Source organism: Lactuca saligna, chromosome 4 (genome assembly GCF_052625555.1).
Source record: "Lactuca saligna cultivar CGN05327 chromosome 4, ASM5262555v1, whole genome shotgun sequence".
Taxonomy (NCBI): domain Eukaryota; kingdom Viridiplantae; phylum Streptophyta; class Magnoliopsida; order Asterales; family Asteraceae; genus Lactuca; species Lactuca saligna.
The window spans coordinates 291461219-291474662 of NC_136420.1; the positions used below are offsets into that span (position 1 = coordinate 291461219).

The window sequence follows — 13444 nt, forward strand, 5'->3', positions numbered from 1 at the left end:
AATTTCCTTCCTTTCTCGTGCCGAAGCTCTGCGTTTCAACCCTCGGAATCATCCCAAAGGCCCGGTTTTCATATCCAAGGTGGGAAGAAAGTTTTACACTCCCGAGACTCCCGAGATTTCCTGAGAATCTCGAGAGATCCGCTTTCTCGAGTAGAAGTTCTGCTCGGTTTTCGTCACGCTTTCTTCAATCAATCAAGTGAGTTCATACCCCTTTCAAACACACTTTAAATACATTTTAAATGCTTTTATACTCTTTTAGGGGGGGAATACAAGTAAACATACGGTTATTATCGTGTATTTTATAAAGTTTCACTTCACTTGTTTTACCGAATAAATCACTTGGAACTCATTACTATTATGGAAAACTCTTGTCATACTTTGCGTGCACTAGACTTATACAAAGTATATAATGATTTCAAAGTACCTTTCATTGTTAAGTCGTTTATACATTCTAAAAACTTATGATTTTGCTTTGTCAAACATTGTGAAAAAGGATAAACTTTGCATACAAAACTATCACTTTAATATAGACTTAGTTGAGAATCCATGAGACGTGTATATCTTCAAACGTTACTTTTCTTTATTAGAAAGTAATGCTTCAAGTCCTGTCTATAACCAGAGTCTCCCGTTCGGAGAACGTGTCAAATGTGTATAGATCTATACAGGAAGTCATGATCCCGCGCCCTGACTGTTAGCTACAGTCCGTCTTTTGGGGTGACAGTTGTCATAACGCTGCGACGCCTGAAGAACGTCGTTACAGGCATATTATGTTTAGTATGGTTATAAAACTCATCGGATATACAATTATTATGGTATTATGCTTTTATGAACGAGTAGCTATTAAAACTATTCTTCATCTAACAAATGCGATCTTCGTATAGATTTATTATATAAAACTATGACACAACTTTTGAGAACGTCGGTTTCATGCGATTTTCGGTCTTAGAGACTGCCATTTATGTTAGGAAAATAAGGGTTTTTCCTGCATACAAACCAAACAACTAATAGGAAAATAAGGGATTTTCCTGGTGCAATTATTTACAACTTATAACACGAACATTCATATGCATTTCATACTTTTATAAGAAAATAAGGGTTTTTCTTGGAAAACACAACAACTCGTATCTCAACCATTAGGGAAAATATGGGATTTTCTGGATCTAATACATTCACTTTCAACACAACAAATCACAACTCTTTACATTTGAAATGCTGCGATTTCTGGAAAACATACACCCATTTTGGAATGGCATCCAATTTTTCTAAACTACTTATGAACTCACCAACTTAATTGTTGACACTTTTTCTTTGAATTAACTTGTATTCTCAGGGAACTGCTAAGCAGGTTTGGGAATCAACTTTTGGGATTAACGCGCTGATGTTAATTACTTCTTTTGAAAGATGTTTATGTATTTAACTTTTGAACATGTAATGAATACAATTATGTAAACATTTTGGAAACTTTAATATATATGGTGGTGTGTACTTTCCTTTCTATGAACTGTTATGATACTGAATATGACGTCCTCCCCCCCCCCCCCTGAACGTTTCCGCCGTTCTGGTTTGGGGGTGTGACAATAGGTGGGACTTGTGGGGGAGGCCACTCTGAGATATAGTTTGGGTGAGACCCATGGGAGACGCCAATGTGCTTATAGCAGAACAGGTGGGACCTTGTAGAGACCGTAGGGTCAAGGTAGAGGATTGAGGATCCCAAGACTTATAGAGCCAGAGTGGCAAGGTAGATAGAGCAGGTTTAAATAGCCGAACTTTCTTCGGAAGTCCCTGGGAGTGACTAAGGGATTAAGCTTGGGGTCAGTAACCAGTGGGAGTCCGGTAACCTAGATGATGACAGACCAGTTGGAACCATGGTGGTATCGGTTCATTCTGAAAGTGGATAAGAGTCAGAAAGAACTTCGGTTAGGTAGTCATAAGAGAACTCTTGCATGGAACAATAGTTGACTGAGTGGTGCTACACCCCTCTCAGTAGGGTCGAATAATCTCATATGGAAGGATTTGACTTTATTGTGTAAGTCTCGTTTGAGTCTAACCGTTGCGGGGATGAATCTTTTACTCAAAGGATTATCTGACCCGTTCGCTGGGATGGGCGCTCAACACTGAGGCATTGTTGTTTATGGAAAGCTGACTTGGGAAGGACAACAGAAACGGTCCTTCGACGTTCGGACCGAGCAAACAGAGCATGCATTGTATCGGAACATTGTCAGAGGTTGTGGGGTAGTTGGCTGTAGAGGACTTCGAGGATGAAGTCCAATTCAAATGGGTGAGAGTTGTAACACCCCGTTTTGAAAAGTACTTCAGTTGTGGTTTCGGAGGCCTAGGGTACAAGGGATCCGGTATTTTATGGTGTCACAGGTTTTATCTGGAAGGTTTTAGGCTTGGGGGTGTGGCTAGGAGTGTAGGGATTCTTGCCACCTTTTCATGGATATCAAGTTCGTCAGAAACAGACTGAGAGTGAAGGACTTATGTAATGTTGACATTATTGTCAATTTTAGCCCCTAATGGAGTTTTGTGACAAGACAGCCCATGCATGCAAGGAATGCATGTGTGTGTTTAGCTTGATACGCCCAGTGTTGCAAAACTCAGCCTACTCGTGTAATGCCTCGATTCTCAAGTATTGATATATGTATGAATTTTAGTTTTGGTTTCAGGTACTTCCGGTAACGGAGGGAAGAGCTTGGGATGACTGCGTGGCACACACCAAGAAGCTTAGCATGGGATGTTTTACTCTGGTAAAATAATCATGTTTTGAATTAATACTATGTTTTGATAAAACAACTTATGTTTATGAAAGAAATGATTTGACAATTATGGTTTGTTTAATGAATTTAAAATGAAATTTTTGGACCGTATTTTTCGGACGTTACATAACTGGCCATAATATTTCTCTCCATTCTTACCAACCGCCAAAACCCCAGAGTTTTGCGTTTTTTGTTATGCATCATGACTATGTACCTTAAACCTACCACGGTCGACTATGCACACAGTGTAAGTATAAACATCCATGTGTGAACCCATTGGAAGGGTTGACAACTCTTTGTGGAATTCTGGAGAGTTTTCTTTTTCCATCTGAAAAACCTATTTAACATATGTTGATGTGTTATGTATTCTTGATTCGTTATATTTATCAAATATATTTTTTTGTTACATATTATTATTTTTTTCAAGAAACCAGTTGGAAAATTCGATCTTTTAATCACTTTCAGGATGTTCAGATTTCTATTTTCTATATTGATGACATATATATATATATATATATATATACATATATATATATATATATATATATATATACATATATATATATATATATATATATATATATATATATATATATATATATATACATATATATATATATATATATATATATATATATATATATAATTGATGAATGGAAAAAAGTAACAATAAATAATGAAAGATAATTAAATACAAGAACACTTACTCGATGTATTGTCTAACTTCTTGACAACTATTCAATATAAACCATTCTATATTACATTTTTCCCTTATATCAAAATGTTTGATTTGCGTTGTGCTGGTCAGTCGTCACTTGGACTCAAACATCCAAAACTTTGTTTTTTAAATGACAACATCCTCGTTTCTTTCAGGGTGATTGAATTGAGTATGCACATCTTGAAGGTACATCGAACAAAATGACAAAGCCTCTTCAACAACATAACCTTCAGCTATACAACCATCCAGCCTCGCCTTATTTCTGACATAGTTTTTTAGTTTTTTCATATACCTTTCAAACGGATACATCCATCTCATACATACCGGGCCTCCGACAATCGCTTCATCAGGTAAATGCAAAACTTAATGAATCATAATGTTGAAAAACGATGGAGGATAAATCAAATCTAACTTGCACAAGATTCTAATAATTTCTTCTTTTGCTTTATTCATGTCCTCCACCTTTAGTGTTCTAGAGGAAATTTGCTTGAAAAACGTACCAAGGTCTACAATTGATGTAGAAGTTTCTTTGTCCAATAACGCTCTAACTCCAATCGGTATCAAACATTGCATAAGAATGTGATAGTCATGAGATTTCAACCAAATAATGTTAGTATCATTATCTACCACTTTGTTACTAATGTTAGATCCAAACCCATCATGCAATTTAACATCTCTTATACCTTGACAAAAGATTTTGTGGTCAGGTTTCTTGAATGATTAGCTTGCATGTGGTCTAGTAAACTTGTTACCCTTTTTTTACAACCATTGAGTACACCGAACATTCAGATTTCTCAAGTCCTCACATGCATTTGATGTGTCTTTACTCTTATCATTCATCATAGAAGTACCCAAAAGACTCTCATCCATATTTTTCTCGACATGCATCACATTTATGTTGTGCTTCAGCTACAGAGAAGACCAATAATCGAGCTCGAAAAATATGCTACTTTTTGACCATTTCAACTCGAATCCTTTCCGATCCATGTTTTCCATGAGAGTGTTAGGATGTTTACCCAGTTAACGAAGTAGTACACGACCTATTTGCTCTTGTATGTCTTCGTTAGTAAAGTGTTTCGGAGCGGGTCTTGTCTCAGGTTGCCTGTTAAATTTCAAACTCATCCTTAATGGATCATCATCATCTAAGAACCGACGATTATCGATATAAACGACTTTATTTACTGTACGGTACAAGGGAGTGTCTTCATTGCAAGTCGAGCATGCTCTATACCCTTGTCCACTCCAAACTGATAAACTACTACGAGTTAGAAAGTTGTTTATTGTCCATAACAACATAGCTATCATCGTGAAGAATGTGTTTATCGCTGCGTCTTTAATACGTACGCCTGAGTGCCACAAAAACTAAAGCTCTTCCATCAACGGCCTAAGGAAAACATCTATGTCATCGTATGTCATCTTTACAAAGAGTACTTGAGCTCCCTAGCGCGATGAACTAGCTCTAATAAAAACTTTTTCCAAGAATTCCTAGAGTTGTGTCATTAACTCTTTCATCTCTATAGATGATAAGCAGTATATTGCTTTTACAATCAGATGTGTTCTTGGCATTAAGTCAATTATAAACTCTAACTACCTTTCTGGTGGTAATCCGGGTAGGTCATCTGGAAATACCTCTAGAAAGTCACACATCACTGGTATCTCAGTCGTTTCCTTTTTCTCATTCTTTACATTGATCACATATGCCAAGAATGTTGTGCATCCTTTGTTAAGGCATCTTTTAGCTTTCATTAGTGAAATTATTTCGTACTTCACTATACTCTTATCACCGTATACGATGAACGGTTCTCTTCCAGGAGGACTAGTGCGCACCATCTTCCTTCCACATAAGATGTTCTTTAGATTTTCTTCTAACCAGTCCTTGCGCAAAATGACATCGAACTTGTTTAACTCAAAGGGTAATAATTCATTATGGAATCTGTTCCAATATAAGTTAATGGTTCCGCTTACTAACTTATTGTTAAGAGACACATTCCCACCACCACCTACTTTCACCATTATTTCTACCATTACTCATGCGAAATAAAGGACTGATCTACTCCTGCATCACCTACAATCTTGGCAGGAATTGGATTACTAGGAATGTACCTGAAACAACGAAAGTCTCTTCTTTGGATTCATCGAGGGTCATTTGGTAGCTTCGGCCGTTGGGGTTTGCTGACATGATCTTTGGGGTTGGTTTCTCAGCTTTCGGGCACTCAACTTTCATGTTCCCTTCTTCTCCACAATTGTAGCAAAATTTTCCATTTATCAGTTAGTTTGTAGAAACAAGTCCTAGCTTCTTGCAATTGTAGTATACGTCATAGTCCCCAAAATGCTTCTTCTTGCACTATTTACACCATTTCCCTTCATGGTTTCTCCCATATTTGTTGTTGCTTTTTTAACTTTATGAACTTCTTTTTCTTATTTTTCTTGTTTCCTGAGGATCCTTCAGATTTCCTCTTCTTTCCAACTTCAGCTCTGTAGCCAGTCCTTTCTTTGATTTTCAATAGACTTGGCAACCTAGAAGGATACCTCAAGAGCCTAATGTACTAGTACAAAGTACTCCCATGGTAGTCCCTTATCATACTTATTGATCTTTGCCAGTTCATTAGTGACAATACTCATTAATGGAGATGCTGCTCTTTTTTAGTGTAAAGAATTGGTTCTCCAACTCTATCATGTTTTGAGCTAAGCAGTACTTTCGCTTGAATTGTACCAGGAATTCTTCTCATGTCCGTTACAGTGGCTTGTTAGGGTTGATTGCCTTTCCCAATGTAATCCACCAACGAACCACTACATTTAAGCACATCATAAGTGGTCTGCAACTTTTATGTGCGACCACAAGTAATGAAGGCTAGCTCCATTTCAGAATTCCAATCCATAACTTCAACCAGATTCTCCTTCCCATTAAAAGATGAAGGTTTGCAAGTTATTAAGTCCTTATACTTGCATATGCTTCGGAAATCATCATTCTTCCCTCTTTGTAGTCCTTTTAGAGGAAGAAGTGGTCTTTGATAACTTTCATAGTCGTTATTTCCTTCTCGAACTGTTGTTGTATGAGTAGGAATCGGTTTATCATCTATCGCTTCATAGATTGCTGGCTCGTTGATCATCAGTTCTATAACATCCTGTTTCGAGAAGTTCTTATTTCAGGATTCTGGTAATTAAACGGATCCAGTAAAGATCTGATTGGATGTTGACAATATTGGTTATGTGAACTAAGCCCTTGGTTTGTGTTATGGAGTCAAAGTGTAAAATGGGAAAGTGATGTTTCACACTTATTTCATGAATTAAGGATTTTAGTTATGTATGTTTTAAGTCAGCATTAATTAGATGTAATTATGGGGCTCTTCAGTACCTTTCCGTTCATATAAAGAACACCAAAAATGAAGTTAATATGAAGAAGTTATGGATGTTTGAAGTTGAAGTGGAAATTTCGGGTTTTATCCTATGCAGGGCATAGGAAAGTTACATAGGGCGTACTTGCTACACATGGCATACCTAAAAATAACACAGGGCGTAACTTTTTGATGATGAACGCATGTTTAATGAGTTATGCAAGGCTTAACTTAGGTTACACATAGAGTAATATGGGCAGATCGAAACCCTAATTCTTTGGCTTTGAACCCTATTTAAGGGCTCTAACTTATGGGAAACCCTCTCATGACCATCCTCCATTACCTAAGATCATTCCTTGAGAAACCCTAGTCTCCTCTTACTTGTTTTCAATACTTGACATCATTTATGAGCGTATTTCTCCATTGGAAGGTTGAATCTTGAAAAGCAAGGTGGTGGAAAATTGTATAGAAGAAGAGTTCACATATAGATCCTACAAGATTACATCATTCCTGGACCATTGTACGTAAAAATCTTCTTTCTCATTGTTTTCATAGATCTAGTTATTTGTCATATTTTCCACTTTTTGGTTATTTTAGTGCATAAAGTTTAGATCTTGATAATTTGTGACCATGTAATGGATAAAGTTAGAAACTTTATCCATCTAAACATCATATTGATTTAGATCTAAAGGTTGGAAACATGGACTTAATGGATTAAGTTAAGAAAGATGCGTTTTTGGTCCCTTTAAGAATTAAAAACTAGATCTTGGTTGTTTTGACCATCCTAATGGATAAAGTTGGAAACTGTATCCATTATAGAGCTATTAGGAAACATATATGAACTTTGAGTGAAATGTCTTAATGAATTAAGTTCTAAAATGTAGTTTGGAAAGGGACGGCCATGCATAGGACTCTACACCATGCGTAGAGTAAGATGTACGCCACACGTAAGTCAACAAATGCTTGATCGTTGACTTTTTTGACCAGTTTGAATTTTTGGTCAACTATGAGAGGTCGAGGACTTAGAAGGGCATAATGGTATATTTCCTAAATGATGATTTAAGTTGGTATTTGGATTTTCTGAGTTGGAGTATTTACCTTAATTGCTAATTAGAGCTTGGTTTTGGATATGTTTAGTAGGAGAGACTTTAGAGCCAACGACTCGTGTGTATGATCTATTCATTGACCAATTGAGGTGAGTCTTTTCACTGTACTTATGGGTCAATGACACCAATACCGACCCGTTTGATTGTGTTATGTTGAATACTAGCTGCCTTTCTGATTCTTGCATGTATGATTAGTTTGAGATATACCCTAGGGCTAGGCCCAATTATGCATGTTTGTGATGAGATAAACCTTAAGGCTAGGCCGATTATTGTATGTTGGGTTGGGATAAACTCTAGGGATGGGCTCATTATTTTACGTTGGGTTGAAATATACAGAAGGTTGGGCCCCATGGCTGAGACCATTGTTGTATGTTGGGTTGGAAATTACCCCAGGGGTTGGCTTACTGATATGTATGGTATATTGTATTTTGGGGAAATCATTAAGTTTTGTGCTTACAGTTTATGTTTAAAATGTTTCAGGTACATCTGTTTTTAAAAAGGAAGGGCTCAACTTGATCGTACTGCATCTCATGGAGACTTATTCCACACTTAATGATTAAAAATTACTCTAATGTTTTGAGAATACTTTGAGTCTGATCGTCTTTGGAACAACGAATGATAGTTTTCATTTATTTAAAAATGAAATTTTTACTCTGTATTTTTGGGATGTTACAATTTTGTATTAGAGCCTTGATTTGAGAGATTCATGCACACTCTCGGGTGTGTCTGAACTAAAACTAAGGATTTCTAAAATCTTTTAAATGAAAATGATTTTTTAAAAAGGTTTTTCTAAGAAAAGGGGTGTGATTCATGATATCATCCAAGCTCATGTTAGTATATTCCAAAATACCCATGAACATGTTATGCTTATTGTTTTGGTATGAGTACATGAGAAATGGATGCTAGATTAGGGCTAAGGATCTACTCAGGATTGCATGATACGATGCTAGGAGAGATGCATGTATATGCATGTTGATTGAGCCTTTCGAACGACATGCTAATATGTATTTCAGATTTTGGATAGAATGGCATGATTTATGATGCCTTGTAGCCTAGGAGGAATTGGATGCTATGTCATATTTGGAATCTATGTTGGTGGAATTAATTTCTAAGTGTATGATTTAAAAATTGTATACGATTAGGATTATATATCCCTAGAAAGACTGATTTGGCCTTATTTCATGTTCCTTGTTTGGTTGTGGGCTAAGGGTAGAATAATTCATTCGACAATCTATGTGATCCTGTTTTGATGTATAATTTGTATGCATAAGGCAACCGACAATGTTGGTAGAAGTTACTAGCATCGCAGAAGCAAGATTAATTGGATGATGCATTTTTATGTTTTGTGACCTTTAGAGTGTTATTGCTTGAATGTTGCTTGCTTAGTGCCTTGTGGGACCCATATTGACGTGAGCTAACTATTAAATGAATATGTTAAGTTACATGCTACAAAGGTTAAATAATTATACAATGATTGATTTGGCCCTGTTTCATAGTTCTCGTCCGAGTCTAACCGTTGTAGGGTTGGCTCTTTTATTTGAAATATTGTTTAACTTTTGTTGCATGTAATTGTATTCATGAAGTAGTTAGTTGATATTACTAGGGGTTCTTTAGTAGCTGATGTCAAGGTAAGGTGGAAATGTTAGGAGAGCCTAGGAATTACCTTAGATGAATTAGTGCGCTCTTTAGAAGTGTGTATATGCTGAGAGCGGGTATATGTGATTGGTTTGGACGGTAGTAGAAATGAGTAGTGATGGCATGTCAAGTCCAACAAGAAAATTACACCATTTGTTTGCAAATAAAACATAATATAATGGTAAAAAGGGGTATGGATCCTTGGGAAAATGGTTGTATTTATTCATCAGTGCAATCCAATAGAACTAGTGTAAATAAACTAATTACAATTAAACTAAAGGGGGGGGGGGGGGTGTTGTGAATGCTTGAAAACTAAAAGACTTGAATAATTAAAAAGCTTGCAATTAAGCAAGGTGGTGAGATGCTCAAATTCGGGAGAATTGGTTAAGCAAGGCAATTCAATACAATAAACATTTGTGTGTTTATCATTAGGATTTAATATGAAGCTAATCATTCACCCCAAATTGGTTATAGAAATCATGAAGCATGGTATGCCTAGATTCCTCATAGGTTTTATGGAGGTTGGGGAAGCCTGCAACACACATTCTTGATCAAAATCAAGGATTCAATTGAAGCAATTAAATCCAAGAAAGTTGATTAGCCTTAAGAAAGTAGGAATCCCCAATTCCTACAGGATGTCAATGCTTACACATCCATAAAGGAGTCATGATTCATAAGCTAGAGATGATTTCTACCGTCATAAAGCCCTTGTTCAAAGTAAATTCTATGATTCAATGCTAAACCAAAGAAATAAACCAACAATTGCTCATTCAAGTACCAAGCTCATGATCAAAGTATTAAACAAGCATAAGAAATATGAAGTAGAATCATAAACATAAGATAAATGACAATTAAGCATGAATCCTTCAAAACCCAAAAATATCCAAGGGTTTTAGCCAAAGTTAACCAAAATAGAGAAACTAGTCAGTCATGACAACAAAATAACAATCATAAAAGTGTTTTTGCATCAAGAAACTAACAATTACTTTGGAAGATGAGAAGAATGTGTATCAAGCTCCCACAAATCGCTTCCAATGGTCTCCTATGGTGGAAAATCTAAGTGTGTGTAACATACACGTTTTGAAATCATGTTTTGTAATAAATTAAATTGTGAAAAACTATGTGAAATTGAGTGTTGAGTTCTAACATATGGTTTTTACTAGCAATGAAGTAAAATATGTTTAGAATCACTCAGAAAATATTGGAAGTCTTATGAAATTCCAATTAAAAGCCAAATAGTGAAATTTAGCAAAAATATAAAATTTTAAATAAGTAAAATTTTATTATTTGATGTTGCAGAGAATCTCGTTAGAAACTTGTAGGCGAAAACCTCGTCAAAATCCGAGTTATAACGAAGACGTTATGACTAACCGAAGATCCGAGACAAAATCGGCACAGCGCCAGATGATGTAAAAAGTGAGTTTTTGATAAACTACTTTTTAGCCTTATTAATCTAAATGAAAGTGGTAGTATTAGTTAAACCGAGAAATTCGATAAAAAGAACGACAAAATCTAACTTCGTATGAGGAAGTTATGATTTTTCGAAGTTTCAACTTAGCAGTAGACAGCTAAAAACTCGAATTTCAGATTGAGCGATATTTGACCGATACATCCTAAACGAGAATCGAAGGTCTCGTCATATGTAGTACAACGGTAAAAAGTCTGACGAAAATGGATGTCGGATGAAGAAGTTATGAATTTTTAACGGATTTTCCTGTACCGGTCAGTGAAAAATAATAATATTAAAAATAAAGTCAAACTTAGCCAACGAAGTCTAAGCAAAAGTTGTAGAGCGTAATTTTAGCTACGCGTGCATATAAAGAACGTCAAAAACGGAACTCGTATGCGAAAGTTATGGATTTTAGAAGTTCGGGGCTCGAAATCCGAGAATTTCGCATGAACAGTACCAACCACCGGAGACCCTCGTCGCTGCCATGTCACTTCGCACGAAGCAGCAGCGTCACCGGAGACGTGGTTGTTCCGAGAAGCACTGTGTGTCGCATGCTGAGTAGATCGAAGTGCGACCCAATTATCCTCCGACACGCCTCGCTGCGGTGTCCGAACCTTGCCCCTCCACGTCTCGCCCACCCGCCTCACATACAAAGCCACATACGAGCCTCGCAGCAGGCCTCGTGGCCTTCGCTTCTCGTGCCACCTGCCCCTCGCTGCTGACGCCACTGAGCTGCTTCGCTGCTTGCTTCCTTCCCAAACCGACTTCGGCCTCGGCCCTATATAAAGGGGGCTGCGAACCTTGCCGACTAACTTTGAAAATTTGCCACTTTTAGCCCCTCTTTCCATATTTTCTTCATTTTGACTTTCCCCGAAGCCCCGGTATCAATTTTAGCACCCGAAACACGTCCCGAGACCCCCGAGAAGCCCGGAAATTTTATCTTTTCGGTTTTGAAGCCCTACCTTCGCTGAGCCCGGTTTTCAATTAAGCTCCCGGTTTTCAACATAGAAAGACATATTTAAAGCCGAAGTGCTGTCCAAATTACTATTTTAATCGCCGGTTAACTTAAGTTGAATTCAATATATAGAAACACTTGTATGTTATGTGTTATATGTGCTATGTGCTTTTCAGTGTTATTATTCTGAGTTATTTTCTCGAGTTATTCGCTATGTTTATAGAAATTGTAATACCTTTGACCATGTGATCAGTGAAAGAACTTAGATTCACATAGGTACTGGTACGTAGCCTCTGACCATGTAGAGCATGTCTCCGTAAGAGAATGACTTATATTCTATGACATTGGAAAATGGTTAGACAGGACTATAAGCCTGAAATCTAACAAGATGTTAATCAGAAATTGCATGTCTTCTATGCCATTTGGGCCAAAGCTTTATTGATGTATATCAAGAATTGAAAAGTATATCTTTGAATAAAGTCTTTGATTGATATGAACGCTTGTCACATGATCCCACATACATCTTGTTGTTCCTCTTTACTTTTGCCACATTGAAGTATATATATATGGCATAACGTTATATTGTATCTATTATTAAACTCACTAAGCGTCACCGCTTACCCTATCAATGTTTAACAATTGCAGGTGATAAGTAACTAGTATGTTTACATACTATTGAAAGATGTAAAATAGTTTGTAATAGTACTTTTGTACTACAGTTTATGTTTGTATAAATTGCAATATACTGGGTAGTTATGTAATATATATAACACTTTGTAATAGAAGGTTTGTATCCAATAGTTTGTAATTCCCTTTTTATCGATGTAATTTATGAATATGCAAATAGCATGTTTTGGAGTAATGATATTGTGAAGTACAAAAGTTTGGGTCTTTAAAAAAAATACGAAAGTTGGGGTCTTTCCACCATGGTATCAGAGCAGTAGTTTAAGTGAACTAAATTCCACGGATTGGTATTTAGACTTAAACTATAAGAAGTTCAATATATGTACTTAATCATTGTAAGTATTGGGATACAAACCATAGGAAATATATAAGTAAAAGTATTAGGTAATAGTAAACCCTGATATTCTAAAATACTATCTTACTTCGTATTTCAGATCAATGGTTGAACAAGTAAGTCGCCATATCCCTGAGGTTGGTGGAGATCCTTAACCCGAGGAAGTGAATACTCCAGTATCTCCTCGTGAGGAGCGAATCTTAGGTAAACTTACCGGTGTTATTCGACAGACTCTCGAAGAACACAAAAAGAATGATGATAAAGGAAAAGAGAAAGTCACTGGAGAATCTTCAAGCAGAAAGGTGAAGCGTCCCTCGTTCAAAGATTTCAAGAGTAGTGGTGCTACTGAGTTTTCTGGTGTCCTTAATCCTATAATTGTTCTAACTTGGATTCAAAACACCGAGAAAGTATTTTGTGTTTCTCATGTGGATGATGAAGACAAGGCTATCTATGCTTCTGCAATGCTCATTG

General features: G+C 36.5%; 1 protein-coding gene across 1 annotated transcript; it reads right to left on the bottom strand.

Annotated features, from left to right (window-relative positions):
* Window positions 1-5061: 5061 nt before the first annotated feature.
* LOC145040768 (uncharacterized) lies at window positions 5062-5499 on the bottom strand. The gene has a single exon (XM_078988667.1). It carries the CDS (start codon window positions 5497-5499, stop codon window positions 5062-5064), a length of 438 nt encoding a protein of 145 aa, XP_078844793.1.
* Between the last annotated feature and the right edge of the window lie 7945 nt (window positions 5500-13444).